Source organism: Diorhabda carinulata, chromosome 2, assembly GCF_026250575.1.
Source record: "Diorhabda carinulata isolate Delta chromosome 2, icDioCari1.1, whole genome shotgun sequence".
Classification (NCBI taxonomy): Eukaryota; Metazoa; Arthropoda; class Insecta; order Coleoptera; family Chrysomelidae; genus Diorhabda; species Diorhabda carinulata.
This window is the reverse complement of record NC_079461.1, coordinates 31,352,928-31,378,995: the sequence shown is the minus strand read 5'-3', so window position 1 is coordinate 31,378,995 and position 26,068 is coordinate 31,352,928. Positions and strand designations below refer to the sequence as shown.

Genomic DNA, 26,068 nt, shown 5'->3' with positions numbered 1-26,068 from the left:
AAGACTTAGAAATTTTTAAAAATGAAAACCGACATTAGTTAAAAAACACATTTTTTGATTTTAACGCTGCGACATTGCTACAAATACAAATATTTATCTTTTTACTATCAAAAAATCATTGTCTGAAGAGCTTCAAAACGTTAATTGTGAAGTATCAGCTATGACGTATTGTGATGGTTGATAAAGTAGAAGGTTAGTATGTAAGTAAGTAAGTGGGGTTAGCTATAGGCCACAATAAATCAATAAACTTGCATTTTGACTCAATAAAACACACGTACCATTAGAATATAACAACATGTTCACCTTATAAACTATAAAAAAATTGTATAAATATATGAGAATCATCAAATATATAGAGAGATATAGACAGACACATGAACTTGTCGACAGTGACATTGCTATCAGTGTATTCTAAATTGGAATTTTTGGAACCGTTGGTGATATTGACTAGGAACACACTGTTTACACCACCACTACACCTAGTTTAGTAGTCAAGTAATAAATGAGAAGATTTCCGCCAAGGAGGTTTTCCCTCAGGAATTAATTTTAGCGGGAGAAAGTTTATTGGTGGGAAAATTCAGTATAAAGCAGGTAAGTCAAGTTATAGGTTTTAGTTTACCTTCAGTCTCTGAAGACGATATCTTGGTTATCGAAACGCGCTTCAGACAGTGTAATTGTGATTGTTGGTGTAGTGGTGGTTTAAACAGAGTGTTCAATATCAAAGTTGTTGTAGGTCAGTAAATAGTATATAGTGTAAGCGTTATTAAAAGTATTAGTTGAAAATATACTAGTGATTTGATACTTATGCAATTAATATAATATTAAACACTAGATCGTAATGATACTGAAAAAGATTGTCATCAATTAATAAAGATAGATTTATAAAGTTATATTCATTTCAGTAGGCGATAATTTATTCATAAATTCTTATTTAAATGCAATGTATTCCTAAAATGCATATTGATAGAAGCGAAAACAAAGGATATATTATTTGGAGAAAAGACGTTGACTAAGGCAAAGAGAAGGATTGTGTTGTAACCAAATTCCCACCTCCTATAGAGTTATTGCTTATTCTACACCAGCAGCTTTCTGAACTCTAATGAACTCGAGGACGGGCACGTAAAATGGGAGGACTAATGTATGCTAATATATCTACTTATCCTCTGTACAGTGATCGCTTTATACTGTATCGGGACTTAATTGCATCTTTTACTGCGCGCTTTGAATTTATTTGACAAAAGTTGAGATCCTACGATGGAATATTGATTGACGATGTGAATGCATCTCAACTTCACAATACAATTACTAAATTAGTATAGAACAACAACATTTATTCATAAACGTATTACGATAAATACGAGTTGAATAGCTTAATTGACAACTTTTTATTAACATAAAATATAAATAAAGTGGTTTCAATAATCTGACTATTGTTATCGTTGGATGTTAAAGTTTTTACTCTCTCAAATACTATTTCAATTTTATACAAAAGCAAGCTATAATTAATTATATTTATGGTTGTCACGTCACAGCAATAAAATAAGTAATTTGATAAGTTAATGGAACTTAAAGTGTCTAAGGGACATGTGGAACCGCTTATGAAGACATTGAGGACGGTCAGGCTACAATAAATCTTACAATATATAACGAATGTAAATGAAAAGAGGTAGATTTATGGTTCATCTATAGAGGTTGGTAATGGTTCCCATCAGGAGTGGCGAGATAATTTAAGATTCAAATTTTTAAAATGAATACTATCGAATAAACATATTTCTATTTCTGTGGCTAAACTAAGAGTATATTGATAATAATTATATAATCTCCACTCTATAGAATTATATAAGAAAAGATTATACGAGCCCCGTCCCATTTCAGTTGGCCCTATTGAAAAAAATTACTAATTATTGCTTTTTCAGCTATTAAAAACCGGCAAATTGTTTCGTTTAGACTACTATAAACTACTATAAACATTTTAGAAACTTTTACAGAAGTTACACGTCTTAACATATGTTATAATTACAAACTAAAAAAAAAAACAAAAACCATATGTAATCAGAAAAGCTTAAATATTGAACATACTTTTAAAAGTTACGATTACGTAACGTCCCCTTTATTTTTAATAACAGCCGTAATTCTTTGAGGCATGGTGTTTATTAAATTCTGGCAGTATTCGGGAGTAAAATCATCCCAAATTTCTTGTTATTTCTTTTAATTCCAAGACAGTTCTAGCTGGATTTGCACGCTACTGCTGTTTCATTTCATGCCAAAGTGTTTCTATTGGTGATAAATCTGGACTACTTGAAACCCACTCTAAAAGTGGAATATTTTAAGGCCTTTTTGACTTATGGCATGCTGCTCCATCTTGCTGAAAAATAAAGGCGTTCCCAGCGGTTAAAGTTACTTCTCTTGTTGGCAACAATGATTCTTCTAAAATATCTAGGTACTTTTCAGTATTGACAATTCCGTTTATGAAATGCAATATCGAGCCTCACACCATCACACACAGATGCCGGAAATTTTCTCACTGTTCAAAATTCCAATTTTTATGCTCTTTGGCCCATATAAGTCTATTTTTCTATATTTCCAAATTACCAGAATAGTATTTGCACAATACAAAAAGTTGGCATAAATAAATTGGCTGCTACGAATAAACAAATTGATTTCGTCAAACTTCAGCAACAATAATATTGTTGTTAGCTGTGGTAGTGACATTACAGCTATGAAAAAACTACCTAGGAAGTTAGAAATCAACTGTCGTTACCGAAAGTTACATCGACTACAACATAAATAACAAGTTGATACGAGATATCGTGGTGTACACATCAAAGTAGAGAAAAACCTGAGATAGATACATGTAAGAGCCATGAAAGATCTAGATGCATAGAAATAGAGGTAAACAGGTAAAAACGGAAATTCTTTAGGAGATTTTAGGTCTAAAAAGTGTAAATGAATGAATATGGACAGAATAATGTAATGAAAACGAAGTGGTAACATAGAATTTGAAATACGAATCAAAATACCAACAATCTACTTATCTCAATGTAGAATCCAGAAGTCTTAATAGACGGCTTCCAGTGTTTAATTTCCAGTTTTAAATCGTTCATAGCAGTTTTAAACCGGTGTAAAGGTTATTAAGTTATGATTATAGACGTATTTTGAAATTTCATGAGGTTTTTATAATCTTCAATTGATATTGGAAGAACTATAAATTCCCTTTCATAAATGGAAGTGATTAAAGAAAAACAGTAACAAACCATTGGAGGAATAAAATTATTTCTGATATATAGTGTTTTATGTTTAGGATCTAGAAGTGTGGATGGCGTGATGGCGGTTCTAACCCACGTTGTAAAGACGTTTTTAAGCAAAACAATGAGGAAAAACTGAAAGTTTTAAAATATACTCATAACAGGCTATAACTTTGGGAAGTGGTTTTGTGTATTGTTAAGAAGCATAATTAACTTCATATAACCTATTAAAATTCAGGCGATGTATAAGTCACTTTCGAAACTTTAATTAGGAATAACTTTTTGAGCTGTACTCCAATAATAAATTCCGACGTTAAAATGAACATAAGGTCGCACTTTTCGACAACATTACTATACACTGCCTTATTTAAAATTCGTTCCGTATGGGGTGCTTGAAGGTAATTGAGAAAGTTTGGGTCTCTTTCATGTTAACGGGCCTTGGTTTTTACAATTAAAACAAAATTCTCGACCAAATATTTTTAGTGATAACTTTGAATTATATTAAATTGAAATTGAGGAATAGCGTTGAGTATGTGAAATACATGGGGCGAAAAATGAAAAAATATGTTGGCATTAACCCTCGGAAGATCAAGTTATTTTTGGTTTCATGTTGTACCAAGGCTGGATAAAAACTACCACCAACTAATTATTTAGTGTATACTACCGCTTTTTATAGATTGTATGAAGTAGTGAAATATTATGTATAAATAACAAAAACGTTAAATGAAATGTATTCATTGAAAGAGAAATACAATTAAAAAAAATAATTTTTATTTCAATGATAAATACACTAAACAAAGTGAAGAAAATTTCAATTATAATTTTTTATGAATTACTGTAGCAAGCCGCACTCACGTAAGACTTTTGGGAATGAGTCCCACAAGAAAAACGTTTACATTTGCTACAAATTATTGTAGTTTTTGAAATTTTGTTTTAGGCAATTTCTGCAACAGCAAATATAACATCGACCTGTTGTTCCTGCCTCTGGAGCTGCATTCGAATGTTGTTCAGAAGGATTTCGCAAATTTTTACCAGGTATTGACTCCATTCTCAGTACCATGTACGTAGGAATTCCATTTATATTTTCTGATCTTTGCTCAACTAATGTTTTTACAAGACTAAGTCCTAGTTCTTGAAAGTAGATTAGCCTCCGATTTGTTTTGTTGCTATTCCAAGTTGGTATGCTTTCAATAAACAATGTTTAGACATTCAATGCCACAATATCAATTAGAGTGGAAAATATAGACATGGGCCATCTTCTTGTCGGTCTTTTTGTAGAGTGCACCGTATCGACTCCTCCCTTAGTTGAGTTATAAAATAAATTCACGTCACTCTTATTTTTCCGCTCAGCATTGATTTTTGCGGCGGAATGTTGAGTAGATAACAAAATAAGCACCTTTTTTGGTTTTTCACGAGGGACATACAGGAACAGTAAACGCAATAACATTTGAATTTAGTTCTCTTTTTTTTGTTAATTTTAACTCCTCTGGTATTCCTTTTCGGTTTGTCTGCATGGTGCCTACAAGCGTAATGCCAAAATTTTGGTACAAGTCTTTTGCTAATTCGACAGATGTATAAAAGCTGTCAGAGGCCAAGTTGTGTCTTGTATTTTTTAGTGGTTCTACTAATCTCTTCACAATCGCTGTTGGACCTCTTGATGCGGGTGTAGTGTCTTCAGATTTTCCAGCGTATACTTCCATGCGCAAAACATATATTTTTTCACAATCTGCCAACATTCTAATGAATGCCCGGCTTCTCATTCATGAAGACTTTGAACGGGCATCGTCCTCGAAAAAGTAACATCATCTCATCTATAACAATATTTGCTCCCGGAACAATATAATCGCAAAAGCAATGCGTTTAACTTTTCGAACACATTACGAATTGGGGCAAATTTGTCGGTTTTTCTGCGCTTTTCTCGTGTGTCTTTATCATCAATTCCAACTGTTTTCATAAGTTGAACAAATCGTTTACATTGTACTAAAATAAACGAACCTTCCAAACCAAAGATCGTGATAGTCCATTTTGGTATCATCATTAGCGTCCGTCAGAATCAAAATTCCAATAAAAGCGTACATCTTGGTAGTACTCGTAAGCGGAATGTTTTGTCGAATTGCCTCTTCGTTAGTGTGCATGAGGATAACACTCATAATTTCGTTCAAAGAAAAATTTTGAAATGATTCTAATATAGTTTGTACTTGTTTGTTTCGCCGCAAACCTGTTTTTTCGCGCAATATATTCGGTAGAGAACGACGTGAAATTCGAGGTACATCTTTCATATACTGAAGCCATTTCTTCTTCACTATACGTAGCTTCATCTACTTCACTAACATGATTTTCCTCATCAATATTACTTGAGGAATCGTCGCACTCCATAACCTCAAAGTCCGAAATATTTTCCACTCCTTCTTCAAGTTCGCTCTGAGAGAGATATCGATTCATAATTGCAGTTGCGTGAAGAATTGTGTAAAAAACAAACTATTATTACTATTATTTGCAAATTTGCTACCCAAAAATAAGTCAGCAACGCGCACAGGCGGATTTCAAGTTGAAAACTGAACAGAACGTGGTTCACATGGTAGAAACAGTATCGACCTAGAAACAATGTAGAATTTTTTCTTGAAAATTTAATGAAGAAACAATGAAAAATATCTCAAGTGCCAAACCTTGGTCGTTCTATGGTTAATGACATCATTCCACCAACTCCGACCTGTAGATTCTCAATTGTATTAAATTACTATTACAAAAATTATTGGGTTGGTGGTAAAGTAATTTCGGTTTTGTAGTATGAAATAAAACACTTTTTTTATCAAAGAATAATTTTTAATCAACTATATATCTTTCATTTTGCTCAAGATCTTTTTCCATATATCTTCCAGCTTCATGATTCTACGCTTATAAAATTCTTGGTCCTTATCAGCAAAAGACTGGACTAGGTGCGATTGAAGGTCATTGTCATTTGTGAAATTTTGATTATTTCGAGTAATCTGCAAACTTCGAAATAAGTGGTAATCAAATGTTGTCAGATCGGGACTGTACGGTGTATGTGGCGTCACTTCTCAAGCTCCAATAGTTTCCAACGAGTTGCAAAAGATGTGGGAGGCTGTGTATTGTCATAGTGGAACAAAAAACCTTTCCGATTTGACAATTCTGGTCGTTTTTCTTTGATTTCTTCATCCAGTTTCATTATTTGTTGACAGTAAACATAAGAATTGATCGTTTTGTTCTTTGGAAGCAGCTCAAAAACACAATATCTTTGTATTTTGTACAAAAATAGCATTTCATATAAATTTTGAGGTTGTATGAAAAAAGTGTGGATACAAAAGCTGTGAATCTTTTTATTACCTACAACTTTATTATTTGAGTTTTTTCCGTAAGATTTGTAGTTTTACCGGAAATGTCTTATGGTGTACTCATAATTTCTAGGATAGTTTGTGATCGTTTCTCCGCTGCTCGAATTTGAATGTTTTAAGTGCTGATAATACAGTTGATTAATTTCTTTTTTAGCTTGTTAGCTTCCATTTTGTGTCTTGATACACTACACATACATTCTATGAATCACGTTTACGAAATTCTGAAAATTAATTTATAACGAAGATGTAACTCAGAATGAATAGAAATGTACAAAAGGGCTCCAACAAGTACTTGTCTAATTAAATCCGAAGCCGCGAAGTAATTAGTCGTTCTCCACTTGTGACACTGGTGACACCCGTCAAACTGATGCAAAATCTAACAAGTTAACACCCCTCCTTTCTAGTAAATTCTATTCCCCTTTCGTAATTTCACGAATGAATTTATGTTGCTATAAACAGAACGTAAATACGACAGTGTACTTCAGTATGTTACAGTAATTGTATTTATATTACTTTTACAACTTAATGTTTAGTTCGATAGAAGCATCAACCATAACATACGTAGCAGAAAATTATTGGACAATTAGGCGGAAAGATGAGATAAAAATAGAATAGGATCAGACATGAACCAATAGTTGAAAAATTAAACAACTGATTGAACATATTATAAGAATAAAATCTTCATTGAATAACGCAGGAAAGCTCCTATTCTATTTATGTATTTATGAGATTAGTCTTGATTATCCATGCTTCGCTTACGTATTTAATAAATTTTTAGTTTAGTTCTTCCAATATCAATTGCAAAAGACAGTCAATATTTCATAAATACGCACTGCACTCATACCAAATTAAGAAATGAAAAATACCCATATAAAATTCGGTAAACATCTAACAAACCGTCAGTAGACGTGGACTCTTCATCTCTAATCTTAACCAATGACAACTTGGAATCGTAAACATAATGCATTTCTATTGGCCGAAGCTGTCGGAAAGCGTATTTACACAATTTTTTTAAACTATTCCTGCTAGACAGTCTTCGATAAGCGGTGCCGTGGCTCAGTGAGATTTATTTAATTTATACATTTCTTTAAATAAATAGAAATATGGGTGTTCATTAGACTATGGGTGAATGAAGATAATGAAATTGCATAGCTTAGTGACAATAAAGATAGGTATGAATTTAATAATAAAGATTTAGATACACAAACACAGCAAGTTATTTTAAATGTATTCGAATATTTAAAAAAGGAAAATATTCAGCAATCTGATAGTGCAATCGTAATGAGAATAGCTGAATTAACTAGAGTAAATGAATTTTTCATTTATCGAGTAGTCACAGAACCGAAAAACATATAAAGAAAACTGAAATCAGTTGAATAAGCTACACAAGATTTTAAACGTAGGAAAATTTATAGTAGAATATAGAATACATAAAGCGAACAGGGCTGCGATATTAAAAGTAGTACAGCAAAAGGTAGCAGATTATCTAGAATACAATTATAACAGTTAAGAAACGGATGGTAATTACCGAATCGTCAAGGATAGTTGGCGACAAGATTGTTTGCGTCAGATAAAAGACTACCGAAGTTCTAATGGGGTACAAAAAGGGATCAGTTCACGTCTGGTACCCTGTTTAAACCAAACGCTCTTATTGATAGGTAAATTTACTCGTCTATTTACGGTTTATAACTCAGTATTCAGTTGTAGCAAGTTAACAAGGTATAATAATGTTTTTTTTCCAAGTTCCAAATAGGACTACAATAAAGTGCATCTGTTTAAATAACGGCGTATAATGCCGTCCAATTTATAATAATTCGATCGCCTTTTAACGAATATTTTCTGGCATAAGATAAACATATTTTTGAAAGTATTTATAAAAATTTAAAATGTGGTATCTACGCGTATGGTAAATCAAACAAAAATGTCGGCATGGGTTTTTATAATCAGCAATTGATATTGGAAGAACTATAATACTTTTTAACTCTGACAAAGCTTGGTTACATATGTAATTTTCGTATTGTAAAACCATGGAATTGTAAAGTTGGGGAACGCCTATTAGTTTCTATAATCGACAAGCCACTCCTCTAGAAGACAGATCCGCACTTATATTAAGTAAAAATATAATATCTTTATAATCATTTAATATATTTATGCTTTATATTCAATACATTAACTAAAAAAGCTTGTGAAATTTTAAGTTACTATTTTTCTAAAACGTAGAAGCAAATTAATTACCTATTTTTTCAACGTAAAAATGTGACCATTTTTCGAATATTACAAGAAAAATAGGCCGGTTTCAATGTGAATGTAAATTTTTCCAAGGGCAAGACACTTAGTAAGAAGGACTGAGAATAAATAGACCACAAAAATTACAACATGTACCCACGAGTCATCAAAAGATCCAAGAGAAGATCTAACCTAAGATGGGGGACCATAGGGGAAGCTAGAAGGAAAAATTGGGGCCCGACTAATCAAAGATAGGCATCGATGAAGTCAAATGAAGGACATAAACATGTAAGGGACGCCGCTAAGTGAAAAATCGTAGGAAAGAATAGGTTGTATATGATGACGATGATGGAATTAATTTTTTGAATAATTTCACATACTTACTTGCTTATTTATGGTAAATAAATACTAATCTTTTATTTTATTGTGAAACATTGTTTTATACAACATTCTTGAATTTTTCAATTTGGGCAAAACAAGGCAATTGAAGATTTATTCCACACACTTCTGATTGGCCTTAGGATTTATTAATTGAAATTACGAATGCAAGGCGGACTGGAAACTGGACACGGTTGAACTAAGTTGAAATTTTTAAAACCGTTGGTGATATTCGTGCTGAACACAATGTTTACACTACCACTACACCAACACTCAAAATTACACTGTCTGGCGTGCATTTCGATAACCTAGTTATCGTCTTCAGAGACTGAAGGTAAATAAAAATCTATTAACTTGACGTACCTGTTTTATGCTTTATTTTTCTACCAATAAACGTCCGTGAAAAATAATTTCAGCGAAAAAACCTCCTTAGTAGTAATCTTCACATTTATTTCTTAACTACTAAACTATAGAGTGGGCTGTAAGGAATAGGCCTTTTGTCCCTATTTAAGCTGTTCTTACATTTAGCATTCAACACATTTTTTAACAATTTTAAATTATTTATTTCATGATTATGATTGGCAGCGTGATTGGCAATACCCAATTTTTCGGGTCCGTCCATTTTTTAAATGAGCTTTGTGCTCTTTAAACCGATCATTAACGGATCTCTTAGTCTGCCCGACATACTTTCTGTCACAATCACTATACCTAATTTCATATATACCACTATTTACCAAATTTGGTATTTTATCCTTAGAATTACCCAATAATGGTTTTAATGTATGGTTGTATTTATAAACCAATTCAAAACAGGCGACTTGATGAATATTAAGAATAATTGCGCAAGTGGATACATTTTTCATATATTTAAATGCAAAAATGTGATCTGAAATATGGAATAAATCATAATATGTGTGTGTTAATTTTCGTAATAACTAATAAATGAAAATTTTGATAGAAAATCTCAAATAAATTTTTTGCTATTTTCCATCTTCGGTAAATGGTGCTTCTGACTTTTGCCTTTCCGGCACTTCGTTTTGGAGCTCTAAAGATGCAATTGTAAATCGATTCCCAAATTTTTTACAGATTCCCTGCTGCAATATCATCTCCCAGGGTCAGAGATGACCATTATTTTCTTTCAGTTGCCTGAGGTCACCCAAATAATATTTTAGCCATTTTTGATAACCCAGAAAACACTTGATGCATAAATAAATCTTATTTCTTTCCGTTTACATTCTAAGTCCTTCTCTGGCTTGTTTTCAATAAAAATTTCTTCATATAAAGGAATATTTGTATGAAATATCGCAGTAGTTATAGATTACCAAGCAAGCCATGAATTATTTTAAAGTTTTGTTAATTCTGTTGGTTCTTTTTGGGATATCTTCTCAAAGTTCTGGGAAGGGTAATGAAATAAAAATTAAAACATCTGAAGTAATTACTACCAGGTATAATTGTGCAACGGGACAAGTATATTACCGTAACAAGTGCAGAAACCGGATAGACACACAATAGAAGATATGGAATATGGAAATAAATAATAGCAGGTATGTATAAATTTTTTTCGCAATAATTTTTATAGAGGGCCGTGGAAAATCTTTTTTCGTTTTGTTTCATCACGGGTAAATGTTGCTGCCGTGTTTTGGATATTCCGCTCACCATTTTGGAGCTCTAAAGATTCAGTTGTGAACCATTTTCAAAATGTTCAACAGAGACCTCACTAAAATCTCTTCTGGCAGGATCAGAAATGATCATCAAGTAGACAAATCTCTTCAACTACTTTCAAATTGATACTAAGGTCACCCAAATAATATTTTAGCTATATTCAAGATCCTAAAAATTATATTATATATAATATCTTTTTGTTCATATGTTAAGTTCCACTCTGACTTGTTTTCAATAACAATTTCTTCATATAAATAGATATTTGTATGAAATATCACAGTAGTTATAGATTACCAAGCAAGCCATGAATTATTTTAAAGTTTTGTTAATTCTGTTGGTTCTTTTTGGGATGTCTTCTCAAAACTCTGAGAAGGGTAGTGGAGTGGAAGTTAAAACAGCAACAATGGTGAATCCTCGGCCTAATTGTCTAAAGGGAGAAATATATATGAGAGGGAAGTGCAGAAAACAAATGGTATAAACATGTATGTAGCATTTATCGCAATATGTAATCAATTTATTTTCGTAAATAAGTACAAGTTAAAAACACTTGCTATTGCTCAATCGATTCGGATTGATGACTGATTAGATGTATTAAAATTTTTTATACACACAAACAATTATGAATGGAGTTGAAAGGTATTTGGTTTTGGGCGAATATTTTAAAAACTATGAAGCCTCTTCTTAATCTCAATCACTTTCAATTTGAACAAACCGCTTTAATATGGAAATACTATAATGCATTTCAAAGTCTTCATTATCTTTAGAAATAAAACTTGAAACGAATTTGTAATCAAACTTCTCTGATGCGTTTATGAGAGACTTCTCTCTCTTTTGATTTTTTTGGAAAAACATAATCCTTTTCTTCCAATTGCTTAGTCAAAACTTCGTTATAAAACAGTTGTTTGTGTACTTCAGAAAATTCGTGAATATCTTTAATTGAAGTATCAACTTTCCTGATTGGACTTGGAACAGTTTTAATTTTTGCATCTCTTCTTTGTGGTTTTTTCTGTAAAGATTCAATTTTCTTCTATATTTGAACGATCATTTTTCTTGTTTTTTATTTCTATTTCTTGGTAAGCTTTTGCACTATCATTTTGAACAGTTTTTCTCTTTAAATGTACTGGTGCTAAGTCATTATTTGATTGTAACGGTGCATTAGATTTGCTAAACCTTTTTTTATCTATATTTTTGATGCATTTTTTAATCTTCTCTTAGTTTTCGTTCCCCTTGTTTGGTCATATCAGTAATTTTCTTCAATTTATTTTCTGCCGTTCCCATTTTTATGATATACCCAGTCGTTAGCCCGCTTTAGTTCTTTCTGTTGTTCAGTCATGTCAACCAAAAACTTCCTTTTCCCAGCATTTACCTGCTTTCTTTGGCGGGAATAACATACATTATTCTTTTCGAGCTTTTACTGAGTTTTTTTTTCAATTTCTTTCTTTGTCGGGAGTTTCCATTACGATGTACTTAAGAAGCAACAATTGTAAAATGAATTTATGAAAAATTAGAAGTGGATCGCACTTGGAAACATTTCGAAAACGCAACAGTCATTTTATGAACGTGCGATCATGTTCGGAAACGTTTCCGAAATGACCGTTCACGAAATAAATAAGCGTCGGGTTTGATTATACCGCAGCCATCTTCAATAGTAAAATATTTGAGACTACTTCGTTATTTTGTGTTTTATTGATAATTAAATGTAATGAACACGTACAGAAATTAACGTTATATGTATATAATGTACTAAATCCACCTCTGTTCGCGCTTGCAACATAAAAATACGTCGCAAATTAAAATGATAGTTTATAAGAAGATAAATTTATATTATCGGTTCAGAGAAAATCGTTAAAAATAATTTTATGAATAATTATATTGAAAGGTCAACTTATCAAAATTATATTTTTGATAGGACATGTATTAGACATGTGTGTTGATTGGCGAGACGAACGCCGCCGAAAATTTGTTCCACGCCACCCCTGCCGACTTGAACCATGGCAATTTTAATTTATATTTTAGTTTTCCAGCAAAAATAATTGCAGAAGAAACTAAATACATTCTAAAAATTGTCCATGAAGCTACTGAAATTAGGACTTTAAATACAGAAGATGGTCGGCGACTCTCCAGTATTTGGATACTGTAATATGTAAAGTAACATTTCTCTGTTCTTGATACAGTCAAAAACTACTGTATGGATTTTTATGCGGTTTTCACACAAATATATACAGTGTTTCGGTAGAAAAGAAACCATTCCTTTTTGCGTTTGTGGAGACAAACATATTAGAAAAGCAGACTTACAGAAAGAAATAACTATACGTTAATTTCCAAATTGACAACATCTTCTTCATCATACTTTCTAGTGACCATTTCTAAGAAGTATTCAACTCCAGAAAAGAGCTTTAGCAAAGCTGATGATCCTGATACTGGGAAGGAAGCTTACTCCGTTCTCGTTAAAAAAGTTAACCTTGGTTATTTAGCCGTGTATTGGCTAGCTTCCTGCTACAAGTACATGAATTTTCTCTATACCAGGGCTTACAATAACATCCTAAGGTGGAGGTTACAGTAGAGAAAATTATTTCTATGTATGACAACTAAAATATTTGTAAGCAGTTAGCAGATAAATTTGATTCTTTTAGTCCTTTACTATGGTTATTTTCAATAAAAAGAATGGTGCCCTCACAGTATATTTTTAAATACAGTGAATAAACTTTTTGAAATTTTTTTTTAATTGATTAACTTGATCTAACATACAGGGGGATATTTTCAGCGTTAAATTAAATTTATAAATAATGGAGGCAAAGATCAGGAAATCAGAACTTTTTTTAGTAAATTTTCTCCTTCTCTCTTTTTTGAAAAAACGAGTACCAAGCGAAAAACCCATTTTGTGAAATTGCTTGATTGTTTATAACATTCGAATTTTTTTCTTGGGCCACGTTACAATGATCTAGACATGGTAATAGTATCTCTGAACTGAATGAACAGCGATTTGATCTTATATAATGGACTAAGTAGTTTTTTTTATGAAAATTTTCGATTCATTATCTAGTATTGTATTATTTGAGATTAAATATTTACAACAATATTGAATGAGTAGTAATTTATTTTTCAATTTCAGAGATAATTGTGGAAAATGGAGTTTGAGAAGTTCCAGTTCCCCATGGACAAAAATGAACTAACAAATGACAATCAAATTCTAATTAATTAAGTATTGATACGCTAATAACAATCGTTTTTATAATGATGCTTATGATTCAAATAAACTGTATAATCAAATGTGTTTTCAGTTTTATTGTTTGTAATTCATGTTATATTCCTTGTTCCAGAAATAAAATAATTGCTACAAGATAGCAGGTCGCGATCAATAGAAGACATAATAAAGACTATCAGGAAACTATGATCGGGTCAATCCGATCACGATAATTGTTGATCCAGTTAATCGGGTTGTAATTATAAGATAGTATTCTATCCTGGTGGGTAAATGCGGTCAGCTGCTGGATTGTTTAATTTTTCTATAGGTTTTTGAACACTTCAAAAAAAATTGTGGAAAATGTAGCTTAGGGAGTTTAGTAGAAAACTGTTCCACGTCGACAAGAATGAGCTACCAAATGACAATCAATTTCTAATTAATTAAGTATAATAAAATGTATAATCAAATATGTTTTCAGTTTTATCTCTACTTTCCTTGTTTGATTTTTGTTAAAAAATGGCAGATGTTTGAAGATAATTGCATTAACATAAGAAGTTACAACTTCTTCTTTTGTACCAAAGTGTCATTAGATTTAATTGATAATTTTCAACTTCAATATTGTGATAACTACAAAGAGTTCTGATATTTGTGGTTCCAAAACTAAAATTATTGCTACAAGACACCCGCTTACAATCAATAGAAGATATAGACTATCTACGAGTGTTGAAATGTGATACAATTATTTCTGGGGACTTTGTAAATGTATTATCAATAAAAATTAGTAAAAAAACTCAAGACAAGCTGTTTTATTTATTTTCGTATATCTCTCACATATTCATTTTTACAAACAAAAAAATATGTTTCCTAATATTTACAAATTTATACCTACAGAATATACAGGGTGTTTCTATATTCGCCCAACAATGCTCTACCACAGATAGTTATCAATAAATCATTCATTTCGATATAGGAATACGAACCCTTACAGGCCCAGTTACCGAGATATAGCGTGTTAAAAATTTTAAATCAAAATCAAGAATTTTTTATAAATCATGAATACCCTCTAAATGTTTTTTTCAAATTTAGTGACCAATATGCTCCGTACTATTTTGACATAAACAAACTTTGTAGAAATTTCACGAGTGGCGCGCTGTCAGAGTTAGTTTTTTTATTATTATATTATTTTTAGTTGAAAAACTGATAACCTTTTATGGAGCTATAGTGAAAGGGGGATAAAAGTGACAACTAACCCTCAGCAACTAGGCCACTTATATCAAAATGAATCATTTATTGAGATCTCTCTGTGGTAGAGCGTTGTCGGTCGAATATACAAACACCATATACGTATATTGACAATATTTACATATCATTTATTCTTAATAATCGCAGATATAGTTACGTAAAAAAATGTAGATAGATACACCATGGTTGGTACAATTTTTCGTGATAACGTCAATACTTATTTTCTAAAAATACTGAAATTTTTTTAGAGATCAAATGAATATTACGACTGGGACGGCTTCCTATTCAAATAGGAAAGCCTCTTTTGAAATACATAAAAACTAAAATATTATTTTATGCATCTCAAACGTATATCAAACGGAATAGTACGGGAGGAAGCATTAAATTTTATAAGTGATTTTGCACAGTTTATTTTCTATCATTATTGAAGATAGAGAGAGCGAGGAATAGGAGCTTGTTCAAGGGGGTACCAACTACCGATAGACAGAAAAATAACGCAAACACTCTCTCTACATCATTAATATCAAATCTATAGTTTATCCAATAATAGAATATCAACCGCATTAGAAACGTCACTGAATATGAGGAAAGAATGCGAAACTTTTGTATACATTTAGCAATGTAATCATCATTAATTTATGGAATTATGATAAAAAAATGAAGTATCTTAGAAGTATCTTAAAATATATTCAGTGGCAGTAGAAGGAATATAATTAATCGACCTTGAGCTTTCGATGTTTCTCGTAGCTCCGTTAAACTATTTTCAGTATGTTGCAAATTGGTCAATCTTCTTCTCATCATATCCCGCATACGTTTGCTACGATTTACATCTGGCAACAGCACAATATTTACGCTAGCTTCTTGGATAAACTCTCGTGAACACAAATTTGTATAAGGCATGTGAAGCAGTTTGTAGGACATGAACTTAACGCATAAATTTTAACTTCCAAATGCAATAACATGTTTCATACCAAAGGCATCATCTCACCAATCTACGTTCCGTGCATTTATTTTGCCTCCTCTTGTTGCTATTCTCTACAAGCTCAAACATTGGTGACAGTACTGAATACACAGTTTACACCACTACTACAACAACACTCCCGATTACAATGTCTAACGCGCGTTTCGATAACCAAGTTATCGTCTTCAGAGGCTAAAGGTAAACATTCTAGCATTCTGCGTCTGACAGTATATTTGTGAGTGTTGGTGTAGTGGTGGTGTAAACAGTGTTTTCAGTATGAATATCGCCAACGGTTCCAGAAATTCCAACTTGCGACGCTATTTCTGCTTTTAAACTTTTTTTACAGGGCTAACTGGCACTGATCAACACATCGCCTATTTAAAATAACCCCTTGATTCCCGCACAGGCCCTTGAACTTATAATTAGTCTTGGTTTGCAACGCACTTTATTTTCACTCTTTATACCAAATAACGAAGTATTTATGTACATATAAGTAGGAGTACTGTTTTGAATAATTAGTGAGAAAAATATTTATATAAATGTAAAAATATTTTTGGTCAGATTTTTGTTTAATCTTTGGAATAATGCTATTTCCATAACACTGCAGCACTTATTGACAAGCCACCACATACACATACGCATAATAAACCATTTGAGTGAAAATCGCGTTGAAGTTATCATTTTGACTACTTCAAACTTCAGAAGTCGTAAAAGATACTATTCTGTTTTTATGAAAAGGTTTCTTTGGAACAAAATTCTTTTCTTTGAGAAAAAAATTGTTTTTGTAAACATTGTTAATGATTATACGTTTACATTGTCATCATAGTATGTTATAAATATGGTCACAATGCTGCAAGGTCAAGAAATCATTCCTTCTGGGTGTAACACTCGTAATGTCATTAAGTATAGGTTAGATTTATAACTGAACTAGCGCAAGTTGCATCCAACTTAAATCATGCAAGTTAACATCAATTCCAGTTCTTCAACTATCATCACAAACTCATAGAAATCGTGCTAAAATCACGTTCAAAATTTAACAAAATTTCCCGAAATAAAATAAAAAAACACACACAGAGTGATGGAATTCATTATAAAAAGACCAAAATAAATTAATATTACATTCTAGAGTTATAGTTATAGAGATCTACCTGAAATAGTTTTTAATATAAAATGCTCAGATATAGACATTTAAACATGATTAAATTGAATCATAATTACTGGAAATTAACTTTTTCTAATCGCTCTATTCATATATAGAGCGATTTGTGGCGCTAGTAGATCTGCTAAATTTGCATTTAAGTCAGAAGATTCGATTCTTCGAGTCAGTGTCAATGTGGTTGTGTGAATTATGTGTTTGGAAAAGCTAAAAATATTCAACGAAATTAAAATATTTTAATATTTAATCTTTTGTTAAGCCAGAATTCCTGATGCTACGATTTTTAAAACAAATTGTTTTAAGGCTTCATCGTTCTCATTTCGATCCCTTTATTAATAATTTTATTCTTCTAAGAATTTTGATCCCAACACACAATATTTTCAGCCAAATTTGTTCATAAATCGATAAATATCTTCAAACAGTATAAAATTAATGCATTTATTATCATTGGTAATATTGAATAATGCCTTTTGAGTCTATAGTAGTTGAGTTAACATTGATCGTTCGCCATGCATTTGGTAATCCATTTCTATACCGATATAAGCATTGGATTTCAATAATATCAAAAGTTTCTCAAGATGATATTTCAGTGCTGGTCCAGGAAAAGGTTTATCGGCTTTGTTTTTCAGTTTTTTTAAACTATATTTATTATTAGTGACCACTGCTACTTGACGTTTCGCCAACTCGTGCGTCTTCAGAAGTTGTTTGTTTCTCCGAATGATTCTCGGCATTAGTTAATTTCGACAACATTCGAAAACATAAAACATTCTCAAAAGTATTGTTCTTCCGATACATACATATATTCGTAAAGGCTGCTTGCAAAACATGCAAGAAATTTTATGAAATTTTTTCCACTAGTCAAAATATTTCATAGACTAATATTGCACGACGTTTGACGTCAAATATGTCAAACGTCAAATACGATTGCGTCATGACTTCTCCTTACAAATGTTCCAAGTGAATCAAACATATCCCTAACAAAGATAAGCGAAGTGAATAAGAAAAAAGTGGTCAGTGAATAATTGGCAATAATGACATCTGCTGCTGCCTCGCTTTTGGAGCCTGTTGAATCAGCTGGACTTGATTTTCGCATCCTTTTGATCTTAAAATATTGCGTCTTGCATTGCATTGAATTGCACGTTGTATTGCATCATGTCAAGCGGACTTAGGGATGAGACTAATGGATACAACGTTTTCCTTTTCCCAACCATTAAAAATATTCGCTTAGTGATGTATTCAACTGATGATGAAACTGAATGAAACAAACACAATCTGCTTTCAATTTTTTCTAATTATTCTCTTGATAAAGCAGACGTAATTTTGTTTCAAATGAAAATGAAAACAATACAGTGTATCGTGTCTTTTTATTCGGTACCCATGTATTTATAAGAAAAAATAAGTCAACCGTAAAAATTTTAAAATATTCTATTATGAGTAAAGAAAAATTTGTTGTCTTTTATTTTAAGGATATCCGTTATTAGTTGAAGATAATAATATAAATTATCTGCATATCGGAATTTAATGGTATGCGTCCAAATATGGTTACAGTCAAACCAATTTTATCTTGTGATACGTGATAAGAACCGTTGCAAAATAGGAAAGTGTCTTATTTCAATGACAAAGTAGGGTTAAATATATTTGGTTTCTTTATCGTCTAAACCAAACGTCGATTTGGATGAAATATTGATATACTAGGTGTCCCGGGTTCAAGTAATATCTCTTAATTTTGCAAGATTAATTAATAGTCATTTAACGAAGAAATGTATGAATATGAGTGTTGAATAATCCAGATTTAAGGCATGAGAGGAACCAGTTTGATTACTCAATCCTTTACAAAGTTTTATCGGCGACAAGTTATTTCACATTTAATTTATTTATCGATAAAGGTGTAATTTTATTGCTGTAGTAGTATTTTTATTGGATATCGTATTATTGACGCAAAACGAAGGAATTGATAAATTATTATTTTTGGCTTCTATAAGATAAGAGGAAGCGGTAGTCACATTTTTAATGATATTTTAGCCATCGCAAGTTTATCCCGTTCCAGTGGTAGATTTCTAATCATCCCTTTTATTGTATAGAAACTTTATATCTGAGAACAAATTAATTTGTTGTCGAGTTCTCACTAAATTAGAAGAGTTTTAACTTCTAATTGTTCTCTATTTATACATATCTTACTAGAAACAACACCGTCAAGTAAATTTTATTCATATTATTCTTTATGCTATCTTGTTAGTTTTTTGTGATACATTTTTCACTGTACTTTTTATATGAGTGAATTTTCTTAGGAAATTTGTGTTTTCTATTTATTTAAGAAACATCTTGTTAGTTTTTGCATGTGCTAGAACATAAACTACTTCTTATCCACATGTTTTCTTCGGCGACCTGGGAACCCTACCAGGGACTTGATGCAAAAAATTCAGGAGTGAGTGGATTACGTGAAAATAATGTGACAAAAAACATTTCTCTTACAATCCCTAGTTTCCGAGTTATACGTCTTTAAATTTGCGAAATCAGAACTCATATTTAAGTATATTTTCTGAATTGTACATTCGATCATTATGAATTTTTAATGGATGATTATCCATGTCCATGTAATGTGTTTACCGAAATAAATAATTCTACACCACTATATGATGGCCAGGGGCGGCTCGTGCTAAATGATTAACAATCTGTAACTATTACATATTGTTGAAAGAAACTTGTGAGCACAGTGAAGGTGTTGCTTCTTGTGTCAATCAGTCAGCGTCCGGGGAACCCAACGAGCACTCACTTTGAGAATAATTCAAAGTTTCTGTTGAAGTTCTTTCAATTATGCCATGCTCCAGGAAAGCATTCAACAAGTTGTAGAACAGTGACTCTGAGATATTTGATTTTCTGGACAATCTCATCCAGAACCGGCGGTGTTCTACTCCGTTTTTCGTTTTGAACAACAACAATTCCACCTCTAACGGCTACCGCTGACTTCGGATTTAGCCTAGCACTTTTCCTCGAGGGTGTAACTTATTAAAAACTTTACTTTTGGAACAACTCAACATATACGTTTTGGTATACCAATCTATTTTACATTTACGATGTTGCATGAAGTTTCTGATAGTTTTGGTGGAATCAAATCAAATTCTTCATCAATATCCATCTATTGATTTTATATATAGAATTTTGAGATATAACAATGAACTATATAATGACAAACAAAGTCATGGATTAATTGGAAATAATTCAGTGGTGAGGGTTGTTAATCAACAATGTGGAGTGTGATAGAATATGCCATAAATGGATGGTACATTGAAAAATATGTATAAAATGACTTTGAATGGCATTAAAATATATTTCTATTGACCATTAAATAACCCACCCCAAACATTTATACCCAAACGATTGGATATGAGCTAAAAGACCTCAGTGTGGATTTCCGACTAATAATGGGCATTATATGTTATTCACTACACATTGTGCTTTCATCACTTCATAATACTTGATTTAAAACCGAAGGATCATCAGCAATTAGAGAAATAAAATCCAATCTTTGTTTGAAATTAGTAGGCTCCAGTCTCTGACTGAATAAAGTTCTTTTCTACTATTAGAATAGAGTTGTAATCATTTTTTCTTTTTATCAAGAGTCTACGTCCTACAGGAGTAGAAAGGATTTATAATTGAATAAAAACATGTCAATTTTCACGTAGTTTATACTTTGATGACAACAATAAGAAGGCTGATGACTCCATAACGGCATCCGATTCATCTTTGGACGGATTTTAGTTGCCGTTTAAACTCTTAAAAGAAATCACAATGGACTTTCATTCAGCCATTATATTCATTGATTATAATATATTTCTGATAAATCTCCAGATAACTATAAATATATATATTATTTGAAAGCTAACTAACATTTTGGCATATTTCACCTAAATATTATAGTTAAAATCAAAATGGAACTAACACTATCAGAGAGTCTCAATTTAAATTCATACGAATTATTGGTTGAATCTTTGGAGGCTTCTAGATTACCCTTGGTAACTTCTTCTTCGCATCTTCCAATAGAATCTACATCTAAACTGTTCATAGGCAACCCGTTAACTTCTAAAGGTGATATACAAAAATTCTTCGAGATGAAATCTGGTATGCTTCCATTGGTCAATGGTCCTTCTAAGAGTGAATGAATATGGCAGTTACAAGGGAAATGATTGGATATCACAGTGAGTTTCTCAACTTCTATCAACAACGAATCAGCTTTAGGTATTTCTAGGATGTGATTGCCTTGAAACTTCAAATGTCCAATTTTTTGTTCTTCGGTTATATTGAAATACTCGATGGCGTCTATTTTGTTGTTTAGGATAGTGAAGGTTTTTATAAATGACATACCATTAAACGCGGACCCATCGATAGTACCTAAATCTGATTCTTGAATTGACAACAATCCTACGTTGGTGAGACCTCTAAATATACCAGTAGAAAGAGCTGGTAAATCCATGAAAGCCAATTTTATATAGCCCACGGTGTCTAAACCATCGAAAGCATCAGGCTCTATCTCTCGTATACCTGGAACAATTGAAATGTTATTTCATTCATGGTAGAGCATCGAAGATTGATATAAGAAAACGGTGAAAGGAAATATGTAAGAGAATTATGAATTTTCAAGATCAATACCAAGATTTTAAATAAAGCTCAGACGTAGTTTTTCACCAACCTAACAACAGCGTCTAGCTCCTTTTTCACTGGGGTAGGAGTATCGTCTTTTAAACCAAAAACTAAATTCCTAAATTTTTCCAACAGTTTTAGGGAAATCCACACTTATTGTAAAATGGAAACTAAGCATCGAAAATTTTAGTGAGAATCTCTCACCGCATATCAAATATATTACCCAACTTAGTTTGAGATCGGAAACTTTGCATATATGTAATCAGTTTCAAATTGTAATCGATCTCAAAAAAATTAGTGATTTTTCGAAACTTTCAAAGTGTAGTACATAACAAGACGTTTTCCTCGTATATTGGATTGTATAATTTTCGTATAAATATCGAAACTTACCAGACGGTAAATTAATTCTTTCCACGTTGTTCAAGCCGCTGAACGCATGTCGTTCAATTTTATACAGAGGATTATTCGTTAAAACTAACAGCCTTAAATTGGAAGTGCCCGCGAACGCATAAGATTCGACCTTTTTTATCTTGTTGTGGCTGAGATAAATGGCGCTGATATTTTGTAGCCCGGCGAACGCGAATTGAGCGACAGTAGCCAACGGCGTCTCTTGAATGGATAACTCCTTCAAACGCGGCAACCCTCGGAAGGCGAACGGTTTTATGATAGAAATATTGTTGCCGTCTAAGGAGAGTTTCCTTAAGAAGCGGAGCCCCGAGAAAGAGTCGCTTTTGATTAGGGGAAAGTTGTTGCGGGTTAAGGAGAGATGTTCTACCGACGGAGGAAGCAATTTCTTCGGAATTTCTTGTAGACCACCCGAGTTGCATAATACCTGAAATAATAAAAACAAATTAACTGAATCACAAATTTGAGAAACGAAACTAATTATCTTTCTCTCCAAAATATTCAAAATTTTAAGAAGATTTCATACGTTGTTATACTGAATGAGTCGCGCGTCGCGTACCATTTTTTTTCCAGTACGAGGATGGCTTCAGAAGTACCTGGCCTGACCTAGAGATGGCGGTACTTGTATGAAAAGTACCACTGTGTAAGAAAGTACACAATTTATACAGTATAAGTTTCACGTTTGAAGGCGCCATGTTGTTTAGTATTTGTAAAGCTTTTAGTGCTTAACTAATGGGTTTGATTCCTATTCCAGGTCGTCCGAATTATTTTTCTCTTACCAAAAATTAGTGACTTAGTAGGTGTTTATTTCCTTTATGATCCATTTCCCCATTTAACTAGCTCGCTCAAAAAGGTGATCGCGAAATTTAGGACTTGATATAACACGTTCAAAGGTTAATTTGAAGATGTATAGAGTAGACCCCACGTTTTAATGACAGTGACATTTATTTTCTCATTAATAATCTTGTCCTTACGCCGAGAGTTAGTTTTCATTTTTTAATTTGATTATTGCTATTGCGTTTCAATTTCTTCTAAACTACTATTCATTTTTTACTAGTTGGAATAACTCACTCTAAGATCGCGTTTCTCAGTGTTTTTAAACTGTATTTTATCTTTTGTTTTTTAGTTCAATTTTATATTTTAAAGCCATTATTAATATGTACAGGTATGTTGATGATTGCATCTCAATTTTGTAAGTCTGGCACTGCGCGCTTACGTCGTTTGAGTACTAGCTATATTTTTCTACTCACATACAAAGGATACAAAAATAAATTAATTAATCCTGGCAAATCTAATCAGGATAATTAAATATTTAGAACGAATTATTGCATTTCAGTCAGTCGTTGATTGAGTGCACACTTTAAATTAAATATGATTGCTCAAAATAGGGCAAAATAGAGATCAAAAAGCCAGCTATAAACATACAGATGAATTTGATAAAAGCGTATTAAAACTATAAAAATTTGGAAAATTATTTATGTTATGAAAGTATCGTTCTTGAGAAAAAAAAGTACCAAAAGTAGTGGGGCCTATTATGTTGTACAACTATGTCAGTTGAATATTGAATTATAATCGAATATCCCATATAAATGCAATAGAATAGAATGATAAATGGAATATATGGAGAAAAAAAACCGAATATGAAACTAAAAAGAGATATATGAAGCACAGATCTGAAATAGTAGGTAATATGATAAATGATGAGGAAGATCCAGAAAAGCATTAATTGAAAACGTGGAAAAATCAGCTAAGACAAAGGGAATGAAATAAGAAGAAATAAAAAATCAAATAAAAGATGATAAAGCATGGGGCGAAAAGTATATGCCATAATACCTACCCAATCAAACATTGCAAGCTAATCTGATGCCTAAACCTAAATACAAAATCAATAAGTGATAATTTCCTCATAATATAAGAGAAATACATTATTTTTAATTCAGACACACATGTTATTTACCGGTAATTTATTTTGGTAACCTAACTTTACTAACCCAAGAAAAATTTTTGGCTTATATAATAATTATCTAACTTTACAACTTATTCCTTGTATTCATCTGAAGTTTTCAGTTAGCGAGATCTACTAGAGATGTTTCTTCTCCAGCTGTGTACTTTCTTTCTTCAAAAAATGCCCAAAATTGTTTCCATATTGTTGATTTTTATTTCCTCGTACTAGACGGTATTATTCCTTTTAAAATATCTTTTCCAAAATGAAGCATTTCTTGTCAAGAAAGGGTCAAAAGATAAGGTAATTTCATAGCCAGTGCCAGAGCCTCGGGAAATTTTCAAAAAACTCACACCTCGAGAAAATTTTCGGGAATAATTCAATCTCCAGAGAGATTATAAGTTCTAATGACTAGTAACTAAATTAGCAGCTTTTATATATAATTTAACTCAAGTGGTATAATTTATTCTAAATTATATCAAAAATTGTAAAAAGTTTCAAACTCATATTGTGTATATTTCAAGATTTTTGCCTCGACTTTATTACAAGAAGCATAAAAAATGAGAAACCAAACTCTTCAAAGACCTTCTTGACTTTAATCGCTCAATATAAAAGCAGTTTTACATTGTTTCCGAATGTGTAAGCAGGGTTTAAGTACCAACAAAGCCGATTCCCAGCAAAATTCATATGGTCATAAAAGCATAGTTCGAGGGGATAATAAAATTCTAAAACGCTGTTAAATATGACCTGAAATGAATGTTTTAATTTTGTACAAGACTGACGAGAATACCAAGTATTATTAGCAACATGAAGTATAATGGTGGAAATTGAGCAGTAGTCTCTATTGAGTCATATTAAAAGGTAGTTAACAGTCTTTTAATTATTTGTTATACATGAATGAACGTACCATATATATTTTATCAAATATTAAAATATTAATAAGGCGATTTGTATTGAGCAATAAACTGAAATAATTGTTTTCAAATCTCGATACTAACTGTTTACAGATTTTTTTTTAAATATACGATAACTCGGTGTAACGAGTGACTCAAAAAAGAAAAAAGAACCTTTTAGAATAATGAATTTTCAAATATTATTTTCATTAAAGATATCAGTTGAATGAATTAAATTTGGTTTGTATTCTAGATATTAGATTTATTGATAATTCATATAATATCATGTAATAATAATATCATGAAAGAAATATCACACGAAAAAGTAATAAAATTAAAAGTTTTTGTAGACCATGTTTGAAATTTCAAATTTCTACCGAAAGTTGAGCGCGATGTTCGGAAACTGTGAACAAAATCTTGTTTTGGATTATGATCTACAATAAGCTCATAGATGATCTACCTGATCTTATAATATCATGAAATTATAATATCATGGAAGAGCTATCATTCAAAATAGTAATAAAATTAAAATATTTTGTGCATCATGTTTTAAATTGAAATTTCTACCAAAAATTGAACGCGATGTTCGGAAACTGTGATCAAAATCTTGTTTTGGGTTATGATCTACAATCAGCTGATAGATGATTAACTTGATCTTATAATATCAAGGAAGAAATATCGCACAGAAAAGTAATAAAATCAAGTTTTGTACATCATGTTTTAAATTTGAGATTTCTACCAAAACTTGAGCGCGATGTTCGGAAACTGTGATCAAAATCTGAT

At 31.7% G+C, this 26,068-nt stretch overlaps 1 protein-coding gene and 1 long non-coding RNA gene across 2 annotated transcripts in view; one reads left to right on the top strand and one right to left on the bottom strand.

Moving 5' to 3' along the window:
- Positions 1 to 11,116: 11,116 nt before the first annotated feature.
- Positions 11,117 to 14,134, top strand: LOC130903678 (uncharacterized). Its single transcript, XR_009060764.1, has 2 exons — positions 11,117 to 11,346; positions 13,977 to 14,134. It is a non-coding gene; the product is annotated as an uncharacterized LOC130903678 (long non-coding RNA).
- Positions 14,135 to 19,639: 5,505 nt separating this feature from the next.
- LOC130903714 (slit homolog 3 protein-like) overlaps positions 19,640 to 26,068 on the bottom strand; it is a 169,435-nt gene continuing 163,006 nt past the window's right edge. Inside the window, exons 4-5 of the mRNA XM_057815953.1 lie at positions 22,436 to 22,877; positions 19,640 to 21,946 (exon numbers count right to left, since the gene is read on the bottom strand). Of these exons, the coding sequence (XP_057671936.1) occupies positions 21,309 to 21,946; positions 22,436 to 22,877 (1,080 nt within the window). The 3' untranslated portion in view covers positions 19,640 to 21,308. The remainder of the gene's footprint in view (positions 21,947 to 22,435; positions 22,878 to 26,068) is intronic.